We start from the raw sequence: 25,314 nt of genomic DNA on the forward strand, positions 1-25,314 counted from the left end.
AAAAGCAAAGGTCTGCCCGGAGACCACGCACACCTGCAAAAACTAAGGTGCTAATCGTTAGTGACTTTAAGCAATTTCCTTCACCTTTCCCAGCTTGTTTCTTTATCTCTTCATCCTCAGCGAGGATACCGCGGGTCCATAAATGAATCAACGGGATGTTATAGTTCAGTGTCTGCCCGACCCTGGATAAGCCTCCGTGAATGGTCCTTTGTTACTTTGGGTCAGGCTCAGGCTAGGGCATTTGACATGTACGATCTCATATAGTACATTAACTCTATAGGACCCTGTCCCATGTAACATACTAGAGGCCCGGTGCATGAAATTCATGCACTGTTGTGTGTGTCTGCGTCTGTGTGTGTGTGTGTGTGGGGGGGGGGGCGGTGTCCCTCAGCCCAGCCTGTGTCCTCTTGAAGTCCAGGAGCCCTGGGGGGATGTTGGACTGATGGGAGTGGGCCTAAGCCAGGGGTGGGCAAACTTTTTGACTTGAGGGCCACAATGGGTTCTTAAACTGGACCGGAGGGCCGGAACAAAAGCATGGATGGAGTGTTTGTGTGAACTAATATAAATTCAAAGTAAACATCATTACATAAAAGGGTACGGTCTTTTTTTTTTTTAGTTTTATTCATTTCAAACGGGCCGGATCCGGCCCGCGGGCCATAGTTTGCCCACGGCTAGCCTAAGCCCTCAGTAGGACATACATCCTTAGCCCTGCCAGGAAGGCAGGAGAGGCTCCCACCACCACCGGTGACAGCTGTCAGCCCAGCTTCTGGCTGAGTGGCGCTCCCCCTGTGGGAGCACACTGACCACCAGGGGGCAGCTCTGCACTGAGCATCTGCCCCCTGGTGGTGAGTGCATGTCATAGCAACCGGTTGTTCTGCCCTTTGGTTGATTTGCATATTAGCCTTTTATTATATAGGATGAGACAGACTCAGAACCTTTAAGTCACTCAAGGTTCAACAGTGAGGAAGTGATGGAGCTGGGACTTGAACAGAGACTAGGCAGGAACCAGAACTCATACTGCCCAATTGTAGAAGCCATTCAGTCATCCCTGTGACTTGGACTCACTGTCCCTGCAGGGACAATTCATCCCATGGCTAATGGCTTCAGTAGGGGGATTATTATTTTTTTTATATTGAAACTAAAAGCTGCCTCAGGGAAGTGACTGCTCACACTTCAGATAGGATCCTCAGCCCAGGCCTGACAGCTACCAAGATCCCACCAAGGTCTCTCTTTGGGGCTAAAGAATACCAGTTCCTCCAAAAGTTGGCCCTTGCTAATATCTCCCAGTCTGGATCCCGGACACTTCTCGCTTTTCTTTGTCCACACCCCCCTTGCTGAAGTCCATCATCCTCTTGCTCAACATTTGTCCACCTCAGCATAGGGATCGTATACCTCCATGCCTCTCTTCCAAACTGTAGAGCTGGCACCTCACTGCTCTCTGGAGTCCCCATTACTCTCTTTCTTAGTCACCTGATTCCCCTCTCTTCCCTCTCCCATATGCACATCCAAATAACCACCAAGTTGTACTCATTCACCCCTCTCCTGGAGCCACCCTCCGCCCTGCTTCACCCTATGGGTTGTGATTTGGAGCCCCCACCCCCACTCAGGCTGTAGGCTGCTTACCCATCCAAGGCCACCTCTGAGCAGAAGCCCAGGCCCATCAGCTATCCATCTGGCCCCAGCTGCCTGTTCAGGCCCAGCTCTCTCTCCACAGCTCACTCTGCTCCAAGTACCTCACTCACCAGCCATGTTCTGAAGCGCCTCTGCTAGAACAGCTCAAGCTGTTCCCTTTGCCTGGCAGCTTTCCCCATTACGCTACCTCCCCAACCATTAAGCAGTCCTATTGCTATTGATAACAACAGCTACACCTAGGGAGTACCAGCTCCATGCCAGGCAGGAGGAAAGAGCTTTGTGCATGGGATCTCTGGTTGCCGTCACAACCATGATGATGTTCCTGTTCTACAGCTGAGGACACAAAGGCACAGTGGTGAGCAGCCTGCCTCAAATCACACAGGCGGTGGAGCTGGGTCTTGGAGAACCTGGCTGCTTCCCAGAGCCTGCAGTCACACTGGATTTCTCTGCCCTGATTGGATGTCCTGTGCTTAGCACTTTCCATAAGCAGCTGTGAGCTTCAGCGGTTTGTGCCTGTGGCTTGGAGCTCCTTGGGAGCAAGAACCATGTGGATCCCCACCATGTGGACCCCCAGGCAGACCTGCCCAGCACAGGGACAGCCTGGAGTAGGCTGAATTGAGAGTAGGAGACCATCTGCTCCTCTCCCTCCACTCCAGCCTGTAGTTCTGCTCTCCTACCACTGACCCCACTTGCCAAGGGCCACTTGAGGGCTGAGCAAGAAGGGGCCTGGCCCCTGTGACTTCTGACTTGGAATCAGGGAGAAAGGAGTTTCCTGGTCCTCATTGCATCCAATGCTTGGGAACCCAATGATGTCATGATCCACGGGCCCTTGTTGGTATTGCCCAGGCCTGTGGTCATTCTTGGCTCATGCCCATCCTGCACTGGTCAATCTCCTCACAGACAACCTCCCTTCCCATCCTCCATTCTGCTCAATCTTAGTGTCTTTCTATTCCTGCTGGGACACGGGGCCTCTAGGTAATACCAGGGTAAGGCAATCATATGTTCTGGTTTGTTCAGGATCATCCCTGTTTGTTCCTGATGTTGCAGTGCAATGATTAATAACTCCTACTACTCTGAAAAGGGTCCTAGTAGGACAATTAAATTTGATGGTCACTGCACACCAGGGTTCACTGGCCCAGCTCCAGTCCTAGTTTGTCATTAACCGAGCTATTAATGTCATTAATAACCATGTCATTAACATGGTGATGAAACCGAGCAGATGAAAAACGGGGGATGAAGCTCTTTGGAATGTCTCTGAGGTGCTGTAAGGGTCAGCCCTGATCAGTGGTGCCAGCGCTCTGGCCAAGGTGGGCATAGGTCACAAGGTAGGAACTGACCTCTCGCTGTGTGGAGAGTCACGCAGGGAGTCTATGGAGTCATGGTAAGGAGGCACAGTGGCCCTGCGCTGCTCTTCCAGGCTGTAGGCCGCTGCCCGCCGTGCTCGGGCCTCCACACATGCTGGGCTGTTGCATTTGCTGGTACCCACTGATGACAGCATGATGCCCGACTGGGAGTCGGAGGTCAGGCTCTCAGAACGTTCCAGGCTCCATGTGTGGCTCTCATGCCTGAAGAAGTCAGGATGGAGTCAGGTGGGGGTCAGGAAGGGGCAAGGCAGCACATTAGATATGGTCCTAGGCCCCTCCCCTCCCTGGTTCTTCATTCCATCTCAGGCTCCCCTAGCTCACTGCCCTTCTCCACTCGGGAGGTGATGTGTAGTATCACAAATGCCCCACCCCAACATAGGGAGGAGGAGGGCTGGGTCCTGTGGATGGATGAGCTGCAGCATGCACAGGCCCCTTCCCTTCCTCCCTGCAACCCCCACCCCCACCTTCCACTCCCATGGACCAATCTCAGGAGCTCAGCCCTAGTGGCCAGTACAAGGGAGCCTGCCTATGCCATGCTGGTGCCCAGGGAAGAAAGGGCCATGTTATTTCTGAGCTGTGTGAGCCTTTGTGCTTGTGTGGACAGTCTCTCCCACCTCTGGACAGAAGGCTAAGGTGGACTAGGGTCCTGTGGGCAAACCCAGGAGAGGGCATTAAATAGCCCTGGGCAGTTGAGTGAGTTGCCGCTTTATGCCAGAGAAAGTGGTGCTAATGAGGCCCAAACAAAACTAAACGTCAGGTGGGAGTGCAGCGATGCCGTTGTTCCCCTGGGGCTGGTTTAGGAAAAGCGAATCTGGTCCCCTGAACATCTGGATGAACGTTGGCTGTGGGTTCTGATTTGGAGCCCCCACCCCCACTCAGAGGGACCCTCAATACAGAGCCTGGCTGGGATTTCTGTGTGTCCCAGGCAGGTGTGTGATGCATGTGTCCTCGCTCTCTGTGGGTGCAGGTACAGGAGTCTACACGTCTCTGTGGGGACCTTGGTGGCGCCCACCTGTGGCTGGAAGTGGGTGTGGCTGTGGAGCAGTGGTGAGACGGAGAACAGGAGTGGCTCCCGGAGAAGGTGGTCTCGGTTTCCCTTCGGATGACGTGGTCTGTGGCTGGCACGTTCTTGGAGATATACTGGAACAGAGAGTTGGGCAGGAATTAGTGACAAGTGGCCAAGGTGGCCCTCCTTTCTGGTGGGAATGGGGAAGTGAGGCACTAAACTCCAGGTTTGGGGGGGAGGGGGCTTGTTCACTGGATCAGTGACTTGGTGTTGGGGCAGCAATGGCCCCTGCAAATCAACCCCTGCCTGTCTTTTCTTAAAGAAGTGGGCAAAGTGAGGCCAGTCAGCCTGGTGGGGCAAGACGAGGCTAGCAAGCCAGGCTGAGCATGTGGGGGGCTGGCTGCTGTCCTGGCTCATCCTTTAGGGGCACCAGAAGGCTGGCTGTACAGTGAGGGCTCAGAGGGAGGCCTGGGAATACCACTCACATCTGCCATCTGGATCTCCTCGGGGTCCAGCCGGGGGTGGCTGGGTCCATTCGCCAGGCTCCGGTTCTGATGGGCTGGACACATGTTCTGCCGGAGGTGGTTGTGCACCTGCTTCCGCTGTTTTCTGCACAGGGGAAGGGTGCGTTGGCCTGGCATGCCCCCGCACAATGCGTGAACTCCCCTCACTGCCCCTCCAGTGAGACTCGTCTCCTCTCCTGCCCTGCTCAGGCTGCCCTCAGCCAGGGCCCTCCAATTTGTCCCCCACACCATCACCACCAGCCTGAAGTCAGCAGGACCTGAGTGTAGTGGTAATGAGTTTTGGCTCTGCTGAGAGAGTAGAACTCCACTACTTTCTAGCTGTGTAAACCTGGGCAAGTTACTTAAATTCTCCATGTTTCACTTTCCTCATCTGTAACATGGGGTGATCATTTACCCATCCCAACTACCCCTGAGGATTAAGAGTAGATAAAATCTTCAAGCACAGCGGTGGCCCACTCACCCATGCATTAATTCATTTCGTATTTATTGGCTTTTTACTATGTGCCAGATGCTATGTTGGAGCAGAGGAGACAGACACGGTCCCTGCCCTCACAGAGCTTGCAGATCAGGAGGGCAGGCCAATGCTAAACATATAAACAAAGACATGAACATGATACTTCCAGCAAAGTGTTCTGAAGAAAATAAGAGTGCTGTGGTCAGGGAGTTGAGGCCTGGGGGGCTACTTCACTTTGGTATATAGTAAGTGCTCATTACATTTGTAGTATAATCAACCAGTCTAGTCATGTCACTCCCCTGTTTAAAACCCTTCCTTGGCCCTCAGGTCCCGTTTCTCCCCCCAGCTCTGTCTCACTGGCCACTTCCCACCCCAGCTTGCTGCAACCTTGGGGCTTGTTTCTGATCCTCCACTACGCCTGCCCTCTCTGGCCTCTGGGCCTTTGCGCATATTATTATATCCAACAGGAGCACATTCCCTTTCCCTTCACCTGCTAACTCCTGCTCATCTCTCAGGCCCGGCCTAAGTGCTCCTCCAGGGAAACCCTCCTGCCCTCCAGTTGAGTTTAGGTCAGGGGTAGGCAAACTTTTTGACTCGAGGGCCACAATGGGTTCTTAAACTGGACCGGAGGGCCGGAACAAAAGCATGGATGGAGTGTTTGTGTGAACTAATATAAATTCAAAGTAAACATCATTACATAAAAGGGTACGGTCTTTTTTTTTTTTTTTTTTTTTTTTTTTAGTTTTATTCATTTCAAACGGGCTGGATCCGGCCCGCGGGCCGTAGTTTGCCCACGGCTGGTTTAGGTCCTCCTGAAATGTGTCCTGTGACACTGGACCTCGTGCTTAGGGCACTGGCCATGTTCCTGGTGCAGGGCCTAGTGTCTACAAAGCATTAAATAAAAGTTTCTTGAGAAGATGAGGAAGCACAGTAGGGTTAGAACAGGAAGCTTGCTTTCCCCCCAATTTGTGGCCTCAATTTTCCTCTTTGGGCCCCTCCCTGAGCCCCCTAACTCCCTCCATGCCTCCCTCTGACCTTTGTGGTCCTGGACTCATCCAGCACAAGGCTGGCTGGGTCTTAGATCCCATATAAGGGTAGCCGGGTCCAGGACCCAGGGGCTCAGTCTCCCAAATGGTGGCTATGCCCAGACTCTTGCTCTCCAGATAAGAATGCAACAGACCTATCATTTTTCTGCATTACATTACTCTACAACTTTTGTTGGCTCCCCATTACCTGCAGGGTAAATCCCGCCTCCCTAGATTGGCATTCAAGGCCCTATGGTGCCATCTGGGTTCCAGTCCTTTGCACCAGTTGGTCTGGTTGCTAGTTGCTAGTCCCGCGTATGCTCCAGGAACATAGTTGACCCTCTCCTGCATTTGCCGTTTAGCTGGCACTGACTACTGGAGCTGCTCTCTTCTTCCCCTTGCCCTGAGGTTCTTTGCCCACCTTTCCTCTGCCCAGGGGTGGCCCAACCCAACTTTCTCTGTGTTCTTGCCTGGTCTGGTCCCAGGTGGGACCAGGCACTGCCTTGTGAGGTCTCTTTTTACCTCGGGAATGTACCCTTCCTCTCTGCACTCCCCCACCCCCCCAAAAAAACTGCCTAATGTGTGCCTATGTGACAGGGCAGATGCTCCCTCATAGCATCCTCTGAGGTACATATGAGGATCATTGCCATTTTATAGAGGAGGACTCAGATTCATCAATTTGCTCAGGGTCACATGGGAAATGGCAGAGCTGAATTCAAACCCAGATCTGTCTTCTTATAATGCCTGTGCTCATGACCACTCCTGTTCAGTCCTCTGAGGCGTCTCCCCCATCTCTGTTCCTGCCTCTTGGCCTAGCCCTCTGGCCCGACAGGAACTGCAGAGGGCAGTTGGGGTATGAAGGTGTGAGTGGGGTAGGCCAGGCACCATGGGTGGTGGGGAGAAGAGCCTGGCCTCACATAGCTGTCCGTGAGCCCAGCCCTGGCTGGGCCTGCCCCGGCTCAGTGCCCGACACTCACTTGGTCTTGCAGTAGGCGACCACGCAGACGATGCCCACAACAAGCAGAGCCACGCAGATGCCAGTGATAGTCAGGACCCTCTTCTGGTACAGCTCCTCAGCTTCTGCAGAGGCAGGGGATGTGAGGGAGCCGGGCAGGAGGTGGACCTGTGGTGATAGTGGCGCAGACACCCCCTGCCCCCAAAGCCTTGTGCTCTCTCCAGCTCAGGCCCTGCCCAGCTCCTGTCCCTCCCCAGCAGTCTCCTACCTCCTGCCTCCCTCTTCCCCCATTGCCTTCTGCTCCCTGGAACTCCACCCACCCGTGGATCCAGGTACAAGTGACTATGCCCATATTCACCTTCCCAAACCCCACACCTTCCCCGAGGCATGTGAGTGGAAAATGCAGGAGGATGAGGGGATGGAGGCGAAGTCCCAAGGCCATAGAGGAGGGCAACCCAGTTTGGCCAGCAGCCCTGCCCTGTCCCATTATGGCCTAGGGGCGGCAAAGGACCTTGATGGGCTGGGGAAGCTGTTTTTAATGGTGGCAAACATGGCAACTCTGGGCAGAGGCCTGGCCTGCTACAGCAGCTTCTCTAAGAAGATGGAAAGTGGTTTGTTCGGGGCTGGTGATAGGACCTCTGACCCAGAGGCTGGACAGAGCAGACCAGGCCCACGGGGAAAGGCCTCTGTTCACCCTTGCAGCCAGGTCAGGGTTGCAGCCCTGCCCGTGCCGGCCCGCCCCGCCTGTGGCTGTGAGAAGGCCACCAGGGGCAGCACAGCCCTGTGCTTCAGGACAGTCCTCGGCTCCAGGTACAGTCCCAGCCTTTCTGAGGGGCTGAGAGAGGCTAGGCCGCAGACAGACCTGTCTAGCTCCTCCACCTCCCACTCCTTGGTGGAGTGCCCTCTACCCTTCTAGAACAGAGAAAGCAGGAGGAAGGAAAGGAAAAAGGTGACAGTACCAGCCAGTCAAGGCATACAGCCTAGACACTCCACCTGCCCCACCCGCACCTACTGGCTGGCCCTTCCACATGGCTCCTCTCCTGCCAGCACAGGGATAAGTGAAGGCTGGACCCCAAGGCCTTGGGGGAGCCCTGGAAAATTTCCCTAAGCCCTCGGCTTGCTGCACCTCCTGTGGCAAAGGTATACCCATCTGCAGACACCTGGGAGCAAACCCTCTGGACACACATACCTGTGGGCCTATGCCTATCTGAGACACAGACAGACCCCCTTCACAAAGGTGCATTCACACACATCCAGAGAAGCACATAACACACACACACGTGCACGTGCAATCGTGTCTGCCTACACACCCGCATCTCGGGGCTCTGTGGTCTGTGTCCTGCCTCCAGTTGTCATCACCGTCCACTCCTCAGTCCTCTCCAGTCAGACATCTGTCTCCGTCACTCCTCTGAAGCCACTCTGGTCGTGGTCACTGACAACCTCTCAGCTGACTCCCTGCTGGGCCCACTCCTGTTCTCTCCAGGGTTGGCTCCCCCTGCACTGGCTTGACTGTCACAGTTGTTGCTTCCTCCTCTTCTATGTGGGCTGCAGTGCAGAAGGGCCCAGAGCTCTCAGGCTCCTTTTTTCTCTCTCCACCTGCCTTCTCTCCCTTCGTGATCTCAACCAGACTTTAAATGCCATCTGTATGCAGCTGACTCTCAAATTTTTATCTCCTGCTCTGACTTCTCCCTGAGCGCCAGACTCCTACACCCAAGGGCCATGGCCCGGCACAAGCACTGATCCCCCCATCTCTCCAAACCTGCTCCCTGCTCTTCCTATCTCTTCAGGGAAACCGCACCTTTCTTGCTTCTCAGGCCCCAAATCATCTCTGATTGCTCCCTGCCTTCCCACCGACACTGGCACCCAGCCCATCAGCTCGTCCTCAGCTCTGCCTCCAAGTAGATGCTGGATCTGACCCTTCTCACCACTTCCGCTGCTCCCAGCTTAGTCCCAAATGATGCCATCTCTCCCCGGGGCAGCTGACTGGTTTCTCTGCTTCCACTCCCCACCACTCCCCCAACCCAATCTGTTCTCCAGCCAAAAGCCACACTGATCTACAACCATAAAGCATGTTACTTCTCACAACGGTTTCCACTGCAACTTAAATACTACTCGAAGCCTTATCATGGCCTGTGAGGCCCCAGAGTACCTGGCTCCACCCTTCCTCTTAGCTCTCACCTGTGGTCCTCTTCCCCATGTCCGCTCCGCTCCCGACTCGCTGGCAGTCTTGTGTCCAGTGGACGAGGCCCACCCCCTGACTTGCTATGGCCTTGCCTCAGACATTCTCCCCCAGTTGTTTGCAGGGCTGGCTACTTTTCATGTCCTTAAAGGTCACCTCATTGGACAAGCCTCCCCTGACCACTTAGCTAAGTTGCTCCCACCCCAGCTAGGCGTGATCCCATCATCTTCTTTTATTTTCTGGATGGCACTTACCACCTCCTGATAGCTTTCCAGTTTGTCTTACCGTCTGTCTCATCCTGTGAATGTGAGCACCAGAAAGGTAGGGACCCTGTGCCAGATCGCCAGACTCTGGCAAATTCCGGAGTCAGCAGATGCTTGTTGAGTTGGTGAGTGAAGGAATGTACAGACCACTGTGGCAGACACAGACGCACATTTACATATCTCACACCTCCGCACCCTCACAGTTCCAACTGCACACACTCAACCCTTAACACCAAGGTATCCACTGCCCCCTTCCGGGTACTCACATCCTGCACTGAGAGACCTAACAGATATAAACACTATCACTCTCCACAACACACACAGGCAACCCTATAGATTCACCCCCTGCACCCGTACAGGGTCACCCCCTGCACCCTGCCACCACCACACACACTGTCCAGACTCAGCCTCTCTCCTCCCCACCCTGTCACAGTCAACAGACAGGCACACTCTCACACACCGACTTTTAGCTCTGGCTTCTACTGAGAACAGCTGATAGGGGTTGGGTGGTGGGGACACTGGGGCCTCCCCAAACGTGCCACCAGAACAGCCTTTTCATGACAGTAGGCTTCACACCACAACTGAAATCTGACAGCACAGAAGCCTCAGCTCAGCCCCTCTGAGCCCCCCCCCCCCCCCCCCCCGCCATCTCTCCTGCTGTAAAACATCTGGGCACTTGCAGGGTGGAGCCGCCCAACCCAAGCCAGAGATCTGGACAGACCGACCCTCAGAGCGCCTTCCCATCCGAGGTGTCTTCCAGGAGCCAGAACACACGAGTGGGAGGGAGGTAAGCTTCTCCACTGGGGGGCAGGAGGGAGGCTCCAGAGGCTGGCCCACCCCAGACCCTTGCTTACAGATGAACATGCGTGCCATCATGGGGGCAGATCACGGAGGGAGTGACAGCCTCAAGCAGATGACAAAGCCTGGCAGACCCAGGGCAGAGGGCAGAGATGAGCAGCAATGGAGGTGGAAATGGGAGGAGGAAGGGGGACTAAGGTTAAGTGGAAAGTGCTGCCTTTCTTCACAACTCTCCAAGCCAAGATGTGTGGCTTCCAGACTCCGGCTCTCCGACCCATCAGCCCCAGGCTACCATACACCGGGGCCACAGTATGTCTCCCAGGGTGCCCTGCTTTTCATGAACTTTTCGTCTCCCAAAGATAAAAGTGGTTTATGATTGGACATCTTGATGGGGCCAGAGGAGAATTTTGGAATCATCTTTTTCCCATGTTTTGGAAAGGAAGCCAAACATCCAGCACACATGGAGTCAGAGGCTGTGGAGAGGGGCTGTGTGGACGGGACGTAGTGATAAATGAAGGCTCCATACCCTTTAGTTCAAATCCCAGGTGCTCTGGCAGTGCAGAAGAGAAGAGGGTCAGAGAGGGGAAGGGATGGAGGGAGAGATACAGAGATGGATGGGGGAGGGGGAGGGTGGGGAAGGGAGAGAGAGAGAGAGAAAGAAAGAGAGAGAGAGAGAAACGTTGGTCAGGACTCTTCAGACACCAGCAGCCAGCCTGTGAGGTGAAAGCAGGTTAGTGGTGTCCCCTCCCAGCTTCCTGAGCCCCTTTCCCTGGCACCCCATCCCCAAGAGCCCCTGACGGGTGGAGAGAGGAAATGTTAGGCTTGGCAGGCAGGGCAGGTTCTTTAGAGATGAGCTGTGGGGTTAGTACCTGGTGAGAGGCAGTTGGCATATGTCCCCGAGGAGGAAAGGTGAGTGGGGACGGGGGTCCGAAGAGTCTGCATTCTCCCCCTCCCAGCTCCAGCACCAGGCCTTCAGCACTCTCACGCCCCTCCTGGAAACGGCTTGCTCAGCCCCGAGCTCCTCCATGGAGCTCACTTTTCTGTTCAGAATGATGGGTGGGGCTCCCAGACTGACCCCTAGTCTCTGTCCTGCCTCCCAGGCTCAGTTGGCTGCCTATCTACCAGGAGCCTGTGCACTTACACTCAGAATTTGTGGGGAGCAGGAGTGGGGAGAGGAGGAGGCTCCAGGTGGCAGGTCACTTCTCCACTTGGCACCCCCAACACCCTAGAAGCCTACAGGGGCTGGGCCTCAGGGTCTGAGCCTGATTTCACAACTTAGCAAAGCAAACTGTAACTCTGAGAGAGACAAGTGGGCTCACTTGTGGAACACCTGTGCCCCTTAAGTGGTGGGCCAACTGCATTCTTTAAAGTGGGATCATATTGCAAATGTGCAACATGCCATACAAGGGGTAGGTAAGAGAGCCCTGCCTAAGGTGTGATCAGAGTCTATCTAGCTCTCAGTCTCTTATCTGTTAAATGGGGGTTAGGCCTGACCATGGCATATCTGGGTAGTTTCCAACCTGGCTGTGCTTCAGAATCCTCCAGACCAATGAAATCAGGGTCTGGGGTGGGAGCCCAGGAATCTCAACAGTGTTTTTGAAAAGCTCACCTACTATTCTCATGTTGCAGCCAATTCCTGTCTGCAGGCCTTGAGGCTCAGTTTTACCTCTAACTGGCTGCGTGGATGTGGGCAAGTCATCTGTCAAAAGTGCCTGCACACAGTGAGGGGTCAGATGTGAGAAGGTCAGGACAGCATGAGGCTCAGCACAGTTGCAGGGCCCAACACCATGGCCTCCCCACCTGCACTCAGTAAGCTCAGCTAGATTAGGGAGCAGGTGAACTTGTGTTTTGATGTTCTCATTCCCTGTAGAGGAAGGAGAGCATGGAAGGAAGTCCTGTGCATTGTCTATCCCTGGATCTCTTTCTGCTTCCTCATGGGGATTCCAGAGGGTTCTATAGTTGGAAAAGGGCAGGAGAGCAGGGTGGCTCTGCACCAGGGCCCAAGATCGTTCTGACCAAAAGAGGCTCGAGGATCCTGAGCCCTGACCCCCAGTTCCATGCAGAGACCATATCACTGAAGCCTGAACCCCAGCCCTTCCGAACATGAGCCCTCCTGTGCACTCCTGTTAGATGCGAGGTTGGGAGTGACCTTGAATGTGGTTTCTTTGCAGTCCTTTTCTTACTGCTTGGAGTAGGAGTCACCGTAAGTACAGTGAGTCCACGCCTCTCCCTGGGCTAAGGAGACAGTACAACCTTGACAAACTCAGAGTCCTCGGGGGCAGCTTTCCCTGAGTAGTTAAACCTCTGGCCCCAGGGACCTTTCAGGTAACTGGAGAGAGCGCACAGTCTAGATATCAGCTATGCCTCCTAAGAGAGAACAACCTAGCTTGATCATAGCACCTGGGACACTAAGATGACTGTGGTCCATAGAGCTGGCCTGGGCTCCACTTTAGACTATTGTTTTAGATGAGGCAGCTGGGGCCCAGAGGTGCTAGAACACTGTCATAAGGTCACACAGCAAATTAGGAGGCAGAAGGGAGACTGGAGGCCAGGCCTCCAGTCTCTTGGGGCTAAACCATGGCTATTCCTGTCCACTGGGCCTCTGGGAAGGCCCGACTGGCTAGTCCTAAGGGCAATGACGCCCTGGAGAAGGGAGCAGGGCTCCCAAAGCCATTTTGGAATTTCCTTCTGCACCACTCCTCTAGGAACCAAGTGGTAGCAATAACAGCAGCTTCTGGGTCTCCTGACTGTCCTCTCCTTTGAGTCAAAGGCCAGTACTGTTTAGGATGGACCAGTGGTGGCTGGTGATGACACTGAGGGCTTGTCCAGTCACTAGGAAGGCAGTCCTGCTTTCCTCTCACTGGGGATGAGTTCTGAGGGGCCTGTGGCTCTCTAGCCTAGCCCCAGCAAAGAAAAACAGTCTCCCACCTGTCATGTTCACTGGCTGCCACTCAGACAGGAGAAGTGGCAACACTGAGTCACAGACAGGTCCTACTGAACAGAAATTTCATATTGACCAGTAACCATGGCAACCTGGTGCTAGCTTTCCAATAGGGCCAGGCTTAGCAGGCAATATACAAAGTCCTCGTCCTGAGCATATCCTATGATACACAGTCACAGGGACCTGGACGAGGAGGCCATGATGTGGGCTCCAGAGCACATGCTTGTGTGTTTGTTCATATGTCTGCAGGTGCGTGTGCTCTTTTACACGGGTTGATATAAACAGATGCACAGTTTTGACTCTTGGGAAGTGGAGGGGCTGTCAGTGGAAGAAGGAGAAGCTTCAACGTGCTGTTGTGACTAGAGGCTCTGATTCTGTGGCCTCTGCAAGAAGTAACCTAGTCTAGAGGCTCTCTGCAGAAAGACTGCGCTCAGGATGTGCCGGAGGTCAGCCTCCAGGGAGCTCGTGCTGGCCCTGCTGCCTAAACTGCACTCCAACAGTCATGGTAGGCAGACCCTTCATATACATAGTTTCATCCTAACAGCATCCCTACTGGCAGAATTGTTAGTATCCCCATTTTACAGATGCAAAAACAAGCACAGAGCGGTTAAGTGAGGCCCCAGAACTAGCAAGCTCAGCAACTGGCATTTTAATTCAGGTCTATCTGAAATGAAAGCCTGAACACTTAAACTAGCATCACCCACTACCTTTTTAATAATGATCTGATCGAGCACTGCATGAAGTGCTCTGGGCAAAGTGCTTGGAGGGTATAAATCCTTTACCCAAAGCTAGCAAGGTAACAGCAGCGATCCGATAACACTAGGCAGGAAGGCCTGGCGCTGCCTTTCCAGGCTCTTTTCTGAGCTCCTGGGGCCTTGCTGACCCTCCCAGCAGATCTGAGCTGAAAGCTGAAGCAGCCCAGCTGGCAGAGAAGCTTGGCCAGTGGCCGAGTTCCGGAGGCTCTGCTGCTCTGATTCAGGATGGGCTGGGACTCCCTGTCCAGAACAGTCCATAAGCCAGGGAGGCTCTGGACCTAAAGGTGACAAGGAATAGACCTCACTGCCTCTCTCCCATGGTGCTCAGCCTCCGCCTGGCTGCTCTGCCCCAGCCCGAGCTCCCCCCCCCCCCCCCCCATGACTCTGCAATTCTTCCTGGAGCTCGGGCTCTGGAGAATTCTGTTGGGCCACATGCCCTGCCCACAGGCTCTGCTCTTATCCCCATGGCCTTCCTCTCTGACCTCCAACTGGAGGAGCTTGGGGAGAGTGCTGCCTCCCACACGCTATTAAGATAGCTGACCATCTGGGCCGACCAGCCCTTACCTCCCTGGGGCCTCTACTTTCCTCTCCAAGACTTGGCTTCCAGGCTCCTAGAGGGAGGGAGAGGGTAGCATATTCCAGGCTTTTGTGCTGTGGCCTGAGGACGCAAACCCCCTTTTTCCAAAGGCTACCTCAGTAACCTCCTGGGTCCTTTCCTCAGCCTCTTGAACTTGAGCTGCTCATGTCCAGGCCCATCACTGTGGTTCCTAAGTCCTCCTGGGACCCCACTGTCCTCCCTGGAGAGGAGGCGGGGCAAGCAGGGGCCTATGTACTAGGAGGATGTCCTGCTTGCAGGCCAACAGACCGCTGGACCCCAAACACAGAGTCCATGGCCAGCCTGTGGCTTTTTGCTCTGCTTCACCTCCACCTGGTGGTACTTGAAAGGAACTGCTCCCAGCTCCAAATAAAACCACAATTATGGCCTCATCCTTAAGCCACAGGGCTGACATCCCCCCACCCCCTTCCCGCCCCCTGCCCCCCGCCCCCAGCAAACCATGTACACCAGAAAACTCCAACCTCAGAAGTGGAAGAATGGAAAGGAATGAACACCTGGATGGGGACTCAGACCAGAGAGGGCCTGGCGGGAGTTGCTAGTTGCCTCTCGATTCCTCAGCCCTTCTATCTTTTAGCATCCGCTTCAACCGCCCACCCCATCCCATAGCCATGGAAATGTCTCCAGTCTCTGGTTAACATGGAAATTATTGCCATGGGACCTGTTCTCCCTCAACACCCCCTTCTCCACACCCCCATCACCAAAAACCAAACCAAAACCAACTTTGGCTTGACCCGGAGACAGGCTTTCCGAGGACTCGCTTCGTCAAGCACACCAGCACACACGTGCACACACTCACTGCGCGGCCCCATAGGCAGCCTGACCTCCTCAAACAGGCCTTCGGAAGCAGGTGAAGGCTCTGCAAATGCTTCTTCCTAAGCTGGCCAGGCTGCCCCACCTCAGAAGCAGTGAGGAGGCCTGAGCGGGGCTCCGGCCAGCTGCAGGGAGAATCTGGCATTACTGCACCCAGGTAGGACAGCGATGTAGAGGTGGGGTGGCAGGGGTGTATGGGTCTCCTCCGCACAGGCTTCTTGTGAGCACTGAAGACTGAGAGGAGCCCAGGGCACCCCTGTGTCCTCCCCTAGTCTTGCTCAGCAAGGCCCCACCCCTCCCACAGGGGGAGACTGTCAGTCACCAGGGAAGAAAAGAAGTAGAAGAAAGAGACATACTGGAGAAGTTGACCATTGCGAACTGCTGACACCTGTCCCCGGTGTATCCCACAGGACACCTACCAAAAGAAAGAAAACCAGAAAGAGAGAGCCAGGATAGCAAGACACAGGCATTGCAACACCCTGGCACGGCTCCTGCCCATGCCAGCTGGGTTCCTTGCCAACGTTACCATTTGTACTGGCCTTGCCACTATGCCCCTTACCTGTAGCCCTGAACTTTAAACCCAAGGATTAGGCCAAAAATGAAAAACAAAGCAAAACAAAACAAAACAAAAAGAACTAACAAACCAAAATACAGAAAAGAAAAGAGAAACAAAACAAAACAGCCAAAGATCAAAACAACCAACACCCCTGGCCCTACGCCCTACATCAGGGGTGGGGGGACTGCACCCGGAAGCTTTCTAAGGAGCAGGGACTCGTGTTTGTATCTTCAAACATACTTTGCTTAGGATCTGGCATGTACAATCGCAAAGGCAGTTTCTCCAAACATCTCTGTCCGAAGAATCCGTTTGGACATCTGGAGAAGGAAAAGGGGAAAAATCACAGAACAAACTGGCATCATCCGCGAGGCTCAGGTTAGAAATCAAAGTGCACAGTGATGAATGAGAAAACCAAGTTGGGCGCTGGGGCACACTTATCGCAAAAGGGGCTGGAGTCAGGGCTGGGTGGAGGGCTCGGAAATCTCCTTCAAAATCTCTCTACTAGATGTGGCTCCGTAGGTGGTGGGGAGGGGAGGGGGCGGGGAGGAGGATGATACAGGGAAGCAGGAGGGTGGGGAAACTGGGAACTTACTGCCTAATTGTCCTAATGGTCCTTGAGACTTCCCTTCTGCCCTGCCTGGGCCCCAAGAAGCCAGAACTGCAGCCCCTTGGTGCCAGGCAGTTAGCAGGCAGGGTGCTGGGAGTTCTCTGGAATACCAAGTTGGGAGCCATTTCTTCTAGGCCCTACCAAAGGGTTCTCTCCAGAGCTCTGGGCAGGTTTTCTCATCCATGAAATAGCTCCAGAAAGCTCAGAGAACCCCAGAACGCTGTTCCCAGACTGTGTACTCATGACAAAAGGGGCGTTGGAGATACCTCATCTCTTCTCTTGAAGAGGGTTCTATGGTCAAATAAGTTTAGGAAATTCATTCCCAGGCTTCCTTGTAGAGCTGCAGTGCATGCCGGCATATGAAAGGCTATGAAGTTTTGTAGGAGGAAAGAACTGAATTTTCCAGTATGTCCCAAATTTATTTGACCATCGAAGTCTTTTTTTTGAGGAATCCTTGTAACCCTGTTTGGGGAAGGCTGCCCTAGAGTAGAATACATGGGGAAGCTTACTGGGGAACAGGTGAGGCTAGAGAAGAGCCAGAATTACCGGCATCCCAAAACTGGCCTGCCAAGGCCAGGGGCAGGGCATCTGGCCTCAGGTGGCAAGTACTATGATGGGAGCTGGAGTAGGCTCCCTGGGCACCCTGAAGCCTGTTCCACATCGGGAGCCTACTGGCTGCCTGGCACACCTGCCTTTCCCCGTGACCTGCTCCTCTATCCTTACTTGGCTCTGGTGGGTGCTCATTCTCCCATGTTGCCTCCTCTATAGCTGCAAAGCACCACCCACTCCCAGCTCCCTGACCTTGCACTTCTGCCCAGGTAGACTTCCTTCTGCTCTTTGGCTGCCACTCTCCCCTCAAGTGAGTCCCTGTCTTGCAGTTTTCTGGGAGACATGCCCGGCCCTGTACTCTCAGATACCTCAGGGAGGCTTACAGACAGGGCCAGACTAACCCTCAAATCCTACTCAGAGATGGGTATGCTACCTCACCTCTTCTTCCTTAGGAAATTAGGTCAGCCCATCACCAGTGTCTCCTCAATAAGAGGTCACTGTTCAACATTAATCAAGAGGTGAGTGTACTCTACCTCTTAGCATTCTAGTGTATACAAATCGTCAGTAGCCTCTTAAGCGTATAGGAGGTTGTGGCCATTGGCTGTGATAGACACTCATGAAAACCCTGTGGCCCTCAATCTAGCCTGGAGGATTGGGAGTGGATGGTGAGCAGGTAGCAGAGTTTCTCTGAGCCCTGACATCATCTCCCTCTGGGAGGCAGGAGGCTGGTCCCTGCAGTGGTGACGGTGTGTGTGCAGGTATACCTGGCCAATGGGCGGTGGTGAATGGCTGGAAAGTGTGTCTGGAGAAAGTGGGAGGGGCTGTAAGTGACATTGATGTACACTCATCCTGTTGAACAGGGTGGCTTAGAGGAGCAGGCTACCACCTTGTCAATACCTCCTTCTCTGATCCCTGGCTCTCATCCTCAACCATCCCAGCCCAGGCAGACGGAGGTCTTGGCTAAGGCTAAGGCTATGGCTTCCCAACCAGTCCCGTCAGGCTCAGCTCTTCTTCCTCAGCTCTCAGAAACTGATGTCCACGTGGGATGGGGACTCCAGGGGGAGTAGTGATTTTTCAAGCAGCAGCACCTTTGGGGGAACTTGCCCAAATGACTCTTGGAATTCGCAAAGGAACAAGAAAGAGATATGTTTGACTGTGTCCAATGTCTGCGATTAGCCTGGCTCCTGGTGACAGGGAAAACCTGTGTGTGTGTTAGAGAGATAATGGGGGAGGAGGGGTGCAGGGGCAGGAAGAAGCAAAGGGGACATTATTCCCAATACTGGGAGAATTTGGCATTATTGCACCAGGGATGCTGTCCCTGGGATGCTCTTGGAGACCAATGATAACAGCACATCCCTGTGTCCCTGATCCCACACTCAGCCTGGACTGACCCAACTGTATCCTCATATCTTTTGTGGCCACTGAGTTGCACAACTCAAGGTGGTGCCGTGGACATGGTCTATAGCATGAACAGGCCCCCAGAGTTGTGCAATATGGTCCTAAACTTCCTGCCCTGGGAAGGTGTGTTCCCCACTGGCAGTGGGGGGATGGGCACAGCGTAGGGGTGGGGAGGACTGACACCCATGCTATTCTTTGGGCACTGGCTCCTTGGGGGGGGGGGCGCGGGGGCGGGCTCCTGGACACTTCTGTTCTCTTTAGCCTTGCTTATTGAGGGTGAACTATATGTAGGAGGCTGGATTTCCCTAGAGAAGGTTCTGGGACTGAGCCTATAGCCTTTCTACCCTGCACCCAAGACAAGGTAGTAGGGTCCAGCTATTGTAGCCTATCACTCAGGAGGGGTCTGAACTCAGTACGAGTGGCTAACTAGTAGTTCCCACTCCAACAGGGACTGACCTGGCACAGAAGCACAAGGGACAGATTAGAAGGAATGGCAGGTAGCAGCCTTCCCAGCCCTTCCTCCCAAATCATCTGCTATGACTATGGGAAGGTCTGTGCCCAGGACTGGAGAAGAGCAGGGGTGAGAGAGGGGCAGAGAGGAGAGCCCTCGGGCTATATCTGGGGTAACAGAGAGGTTGGGACACTGCCTCCCTGTTTTCCCACCCCAGCTCCCTGGCCTCAGTTTCTCCTTTTGGTAGCCTGGGGATAATGCCATGTGTGCTGCCCTCACCCAGGGGAGGGGGAGATGAAGGATGAGGGTGCGCCCCGGCACTGGAGGGAGGGAGGAAAGGGGCTCTGGCCTCATGATGGGCGGGGTGGTGATGTGGAGAGGATGAGCAGGCACATGGGTATGGGATGGGGAAAATCACCTGGAAATGGGGTGGGGGAGCAGAAGGAATGGGGGATGAGCTGATGGGAAAGGGAGGCATGCCGCTGGTATGTGCACAGGGCTGGAAAGAGAGTCTTGTTCTGTCATCATCCCCTGAACCAGTCCCCAAGAGTCACGCACCAACCGTGCTCTACAAAACACGAAGAGAAGAGGAGAAAGCAGCAAGAGGAAGTGCAGAGACCCCTGTCTGGCCCAGACAGGAGACAGTCCCCTTGATTTGGACCCCCCATTTTCCAATCCCCCTAAGTTTTCTTTTTGAAAACAAAATTCAGTATCAGGGACACTGTTTCTTTTGGATCTGAATTCCACAAAAACAGGAGGGGCGGAGTGTGCCTGCTTTCCAACACTCCCTGCAGGGCTCTGAACCAATACACAACAACAAGTGTCAGAAAACCAGGAAGGAAAACTGATTTTTATAGAAACTGGAATGAAACTGACCAGTCTAGTTTCATTATCCAAGCTAAGCGGAAATGCAAAAAAATCAAAATAAAAAGTAAACAAACAGCACAAATGGTAAGACGTGAGTCCCATTTCCTGAGTTCTCTCCTTTTTATTCCATTCAGGTGTCATCAGGAACCCCAAGAGGCCTGCCCCCCTTCCCTCCCGGCCTACCCACCCCCAGAGTGGCCTCTGGGCTCTGCCCGGCCCCCTCCCCCCTGTCCTTCTCCAGCACAGCTCTGAGGACCTGCTTTCCTGGCCGAAATCCCCGCCAGGGATGCCCCTCTCCCTTGAGGGCTCAGGGAGTCAGGGAAGTGGGTTCCAGGGCAGGTTGAGATGGGGAGGTGGTGATTCTGGGTACCAAGTTCAAGTGCTAAGCAGTGATCCCAGTGCCTTGGTGGGGAGGGGAAACAGGACATTATCTTCACAATGGCTCAGGCTCCTTGCCCTCTATTCCTCTCAGATGGAGCTGGGTGGGACCCAGAGGGTCTAAAGGGTACAGCCTTGATGGCAGGACCCTCTGGGAACCCATTAGCTCATCCTTCTCCTTCCCACACTAAACTCTCTAGCACAGGAGTTCTGGGCCCCAAAGCCCTCCTCAGCCCCAGCACCTGCCCTGGGGGGCTGAAACCTTCCCTACCTGGAGTCAGGGCTGACTTCAGTGCCTTTGCTGGATCCCTTCAAGATTCTAGGGTCCAATGGGCTAAGGAAGAGAAGACTGGTGTGTGTGTATTGGGGGGTGGTAAGCAGGGAGGGCACAAGGCTAGGCTGTCTCTGGGCGGTTTTCCAGAACCCTCTGGATTTCTGTAGGTCTATTCCCAAGAGCTCAGAGCACTATCAAGGCTAGAATGCTCCCCAGGGTCTCCAGAGATAATGTGGCGCCTCCTAGAGGCAGAGGGAGTGGAAAGCATGAGGGGCTGAGTCTGGGCTTGGAACTTCCCTAGGGGACCTGCTGTTGCCATTGGAACTGTCCCCTAAGATTCAGGATCGGGGAGACGGGAAGGGGATGGCAGTAGGTAAGGGTGGAACCAGGAAGAAAGCCAGCAGAGGAGGCCAGCTGGGGTGAGAGGCACAGATCTGCCTGGCAGCCCCGGCCAAGCTGGCCCGCCCTGAGGGAGAGTGTGAAGGAGGCATAGACCCCCTGTTCTCCCTTTGTGTGGCGGGGTGGTCTTTAAAAGTCCCAGGGGCCGGGGCTGTAGCCAGGCGGGAGAACAGGAGAGCTGAGGAATGCTGAATCTGACTTGTCTGTGGGGAGGGCAAATGCCTCTCTCTGAATCTCCATCGATACACTGGTGGCCTTTGCCCAGATGCCATGGGAATGGGGCAGCTTTGGCACCTTGCCAGACCCTAGCCTTGGGCTGCTTTGAAAACCCAAAGTTGTTAACTAGACTTCCCTCCCACTCCTGAGGATCCAGCCAGAACCTGTGCTACCCTCACCAGCCACTCCTCCTTCTCCTCCTCTTCTGTTTCCTCCTCCTCCTCTTGCACCTGCCAGAGAACCCATCAAGGGGCGCTGTGGGTCCAGCTGCTCAGAAGGTCTGGCTGGGCCTGAACAAGCCCTCTCGGATGCCCATTCCCTCTGCCCTGTGTGTAAGTGGAACAGGTGGTTCTAAGCTCCTGGGAGTCCTCCTGAGGCAGCCCTGCCTGCTGGAGAGGAGCTCTGACCTTGGGGAGGCACAGAAGGCCCAGCTTGAGCTCTTCAACCCTGACCGCCCCCATTGGGTCACACCAAGAGTGGTGTCCCCACTGGAGTCCCTTCATCCCATAGAGAGGAACTAGGGCCGGGCAGCACCCAGGGCATATTTGGATAGTGGGGTCCTGCCAGGCAGGGAGAGTAGCCAGGTCCTGAGGTGAGCACTGGGGACAGAGCCCTCTTCTCCCCCAAGGGCTCTGGGATTCACACTCTGCCTGGCCCTGCCAGGCTCCTCACTGCTGGGGACACCCCCCCCCCCCCCGCCCCCAGGGAATGTTTATCAGAACAAAGTTTGGAGAGTTGCTGAGCAATGGGGAGGGGAGGGGAGGGAGAGGGAGAGGGAGAGAGAGAGAGAGAGAGAGAGAGAGAGAGAGAGAGAGAGAGAGAACGAGCCCAATCCCCAGGTCACAGACTGGCCTCCCCATCTTCCTGAAAAGTGGTGAAGGGGTGGACATCAGGAGATGAGTGGGTAGGGGCCTGGGAAACTGGGCCTGGAGAAGCCCTGAGCCCTTTAGCGCCTACATCTCCCTGGATTCCAGGAAAGGGGGCACACATCCCTGTCTACACTCCTTGGGGACCCATTGTTAGTGGCTTGAAGCGCACTTTTCCTAGAGCCCTCCACTTCTGCCCCAGCCTGTCTTACCCTGCTTTTGCCCTCACGCCCACCCCCACCGGTCACTTACTTGCAGGAGAGCTGGTTGATGCCCTCGATGTAGTAGCAGACGCCGCCATTGACACAATAGGACTTGGCTGTCTCGTTGCACTTCCGGGCGTGCCCCGACCAGGATGACAGAGTGGTGCTCACTGGAGGTATGAGAGACATATGCCAGTGACCCACTGAGACCACCTCTGGGCCCCAGGAACCACCGCCTGCATTGCCCATCTCAATGCTCAGAGCTCAGAGACAGCAGGAATGGCTGGGCAGGGAAGGTCTGGTGGTCCCTCTCAGTCACCAACAAAGCAAAGGGGAGGCCACCATGAGCTCTGACCATCTGCCCAGCACCACCCTGCACCCCTGCTCTGGGTAAACTTCCAAAGGCCTGGGAGGTTTTCTGTGTGTGGAGGTGGTGAGAGGCCAGCAAAAACTTTTCCCTCAGCCCCCTCCCTGCCTGTCTTTCTGGGGGCACCGCTGCAGACAGATGAGGCACCATGTGTTCTGTGGGGGACAGAGTCACAGGGAGGGGACATCCATATCCATATGCACTGCTTGGGCTCCCATAGTGGCTGGAAGGAAGCTACGCTTTGAGGGGAACGGCGCCTTTTGGACACTGTCAGGTTCTACGATCTAAGGAGATGTGGGGAGAACCCTTGCTTCCATTTCTTCCCCCTTGGGGGGGGGGAGGAGACAAGCCTCCCATGAGTGTCATAAAGGCCACTGTGCCCATCTCCATGAGCATCCAGGGTCTTCTTTGCATCTGCCCTCGCCAGGTAGCCCCCCTCCTTTCCCACGGCGTTAGCCGTTGCCTCTGGAGGAGCCTCAGGTTGCTGGAGAGGAGACAGGCTGGGAGAGGGCTGGGAACAGCTGGGAGGTGAACACTAAGTGAGAGCAAGATGGGCTTTAGGGCTGCTGACTCCGACTGCACATCTGATTGATCAGCTTCTTTTGATAAGTGAACATAACCAAAATTCTGCTTCCCCACTGGATGGCATCCAGAAAGCTGATTTCAAGTGAAAATTCTTGCCCCAAATGTCAGTTTTCATCTGTAAGCTAACCCCCTAGGGCCTAGGCTTTGTATCCAGATTGGGCAGCCAGAAACTGGCTCCTGCCCCCCGTGACCCCCCGGGCCTCCCCGGCCCCCCCAGACTCTGGGGCTCTGAGGACCTCTCACTCACCCAGCAGCGAACTCCTGACTGAGGCGAACCTTCTTACCTTGGCTGGTCCTGTCTCCTCAGGGGTATTGAGTGTCTACCACCTCCCGCAGTAATGGGGGTGAGAGGAGGAGGAGGTGGAGAGCAGGCACTTGGCGCCCTCACTGTTTAGACATGCGGGGAGACAGATGGAGCGCGGGGACTGGGAGTGTATACACAGCCTTGCCTCTGTATATGTCTGAAGAGCTCGCTGATAAAACCCAGCGGGCAGGGCCAGCTCCCACCTTCCCCTCCACATCGTGCCTGCTGCTGGTCTGGCATCCTGAGCCCCACCCTGCCCAGGGCTCTTGCCTACATACACTCCAGGCCCAGCTGGGAGCCACATGCTGGCTGGGAGAGGAGGCCTCCTGCTGGTCTCTGCCTCATTTCTGGGTCAGTGAGACCCAGGGAGCTGAGAAAGGGACAGAGAAGAGAAACAGCTGAGGTGACCACGCCTGTGAATTATAAAATCCTGTTGCTTGGAATGACCCTAGAGGTTGTCCTGTCCTTTGGTTACACTGCCAAGGGGGAGTGAGGAAAGAGCAGGGAAGTGCCTGTTCAGAGTCACAGTGTGTGCTGTGACAAGGATCTAAAACTCCCGACGCCTGGCTGAGCATTCTTGCCAGCCACAGTCCCTTGTGGAAGAACACGTCAGTACAAGACTTGACATAAGCAGATGAATGCAAACCCGATGTGGACCACAGGCCTGCGTCCTCTGTGAGTCTTGGCTAAGCCAGAGAAATCGTGTCCTGAACCTGCCAGGCCCAGCTTGGCTTCCACTACAGTCATGGGTGGGAAAGCCTCCTCACTGCTGCGCTGAGTGAGCAGCAGAGGGCAGCGAGGCGGGTGGCAGGGACCATAACTGCACACTTGGGTCTGTCCACATGCCTGTCTGTGCTCATCGGGGCCTTGGGAGGTAGAGGACTACTCCTGAAGGAAGCCAGGGTCCCACCGGGGATGCCCTGGCCTGGGCTGCCAGAACTGTGCTGTCACGGGGACTAGAAAGGCAAAAGGGGAGGCCAATGGGGGAGCCAGTCACAGAGTGTGTGGGGGGAAGTGACGTAGGCCTTTCTATCTCAGAAAGAAGTACCTCGAGCTTCCCCCTCCGGCCCGCCCCCCCCCCCACCGCCCTCCCCCCTCCGCCTCTGGGATGGCAGGGCCTTCCTAAGTCATTGCAGTGCAACTCTGTAGGCTCTCAAGGCAACACATCCCTACTCCCTCCTGTGTTTGGGGAAGTAAAGATGACATACGGACTCCAAGTTGCAGAGTCTGGCTACTCTCTTGACACCTCCACTGGGATGGCTCCTAGCCATCCCAAACTCAGCTGCCAGTCATCTGCCCAGCCAGGGAACAAACCCATTACCTAGAGGGTATCTTTGGTTCTCTTCCTCCTTTATTTTCCCCAGCTGTCTGTCACCAAGGGCTGCCTTTCTACCTCTGCACGAGTCTCTATCCATGTCTCACTCCTGCCTCCCCAAGTCCTGGTCGCATGGTCTCTTCTGTGCATGACTATCATACCCTCCTCACTGGTCTCTCTGCCCTCACTCTTGCCTTCATCTCTAACCATTTCTCGTCATAGCTGCCAAAGTGGTTTTTATTTATCTTTAATTTTTAGTTAATCCTCACCCAAGGATATTTTTCCACTGATTTTTAGAGAGAGTGGAAGGGAGGGGAGAAACACATCGATGTGAGAGAGACACATTGATTGGTTGCCTCCCACACTTGCTGACCAGGGCAGGGATCAAGCCTGCAACCAAGATACATGCTCATGACCAAAATCGAACCCAGGACCCTTCAGTCCAGAGGTTGGCACTCTATCCACTGAGCCAACTTGGCTAGGGCCAAACTGGATTTTAGAATATTGATCAATCATTTCCATTATCAAAATCCACCTATGGCTTCCATTTGCACTCAGAATAGAGTCCCTCAACTTTTCCCAGGTCCAATCTGGGCCTTCCCACCTCTCCTGCTTCATGTCCTATTCCTCTCTTGCAGAATATGCAGACTACGCTGG

The 25,314-nt window shown here is 54.7% G+C and overlaps 1 protein-coding gene across 3 annotated transcripts in view; it reads right to left on the bottom strand.

The window, feature by feature from the left end:
- Window positions 1–25,314, bottom strand: part of NRG2 (neuregulin 2) — a 257,953-nt gene that overhangs the window by 1,926 nt on the left and 230,713 nt on the right. For 2 of the 3 annotated variants that reach the window (XM_059698576.1, XM_059698575.1), the window contains 7 exons: window positions 22,136–22,256; window positions 15,679–15,737; window positions 10,727–10,750; window positions 6,983–7,085; window positions 4,488–4,611; window positions 4,009–4,136; window positions 2,970–3,197 (listed from right to left, as the gene is read on the bottom strand). In XM_059698576.1, the coding sequence (XP_059554559.1) occupies window positions 2,970–3,197; window positions 4,009–4,136; window positions 4,488–4,611; window positions 6,983–7,085; window positions 10,727–10,750; window positions 15,679–15,737; window positions 22,136–22,256 (787 nt within the window). Of the gene's footprint in view, window positions 1–2,969; window positions 3,198–4,008; window positions 4,137–4,487; window positions 4,612–6,982; window positions 7,086–10,726; window positions 10,751–15,678; window positions 15,738–16,118; window positions 16,196–22,135; window positions 22,257–25,314 lie in introns of all 3 variants that reach the window. The other variant, XM_059698577.1, reaches the window with a different exon arrangement.

Source organism: Myotis daubentonii, chromosome 5 (genome assembly GCF_963259705.1).
Source record: "Myotis daubentonii chromosome 5, mMyoDau2.1, whole genome shotgun sequence".
Classification (NCBI taxonomy): domain Eukaryota; kingdom Metazoa; phylum Chordata; class Mammalia; order Chiroptera; family Vespertilionidae; genus Myotis; species Myotis daubentonii.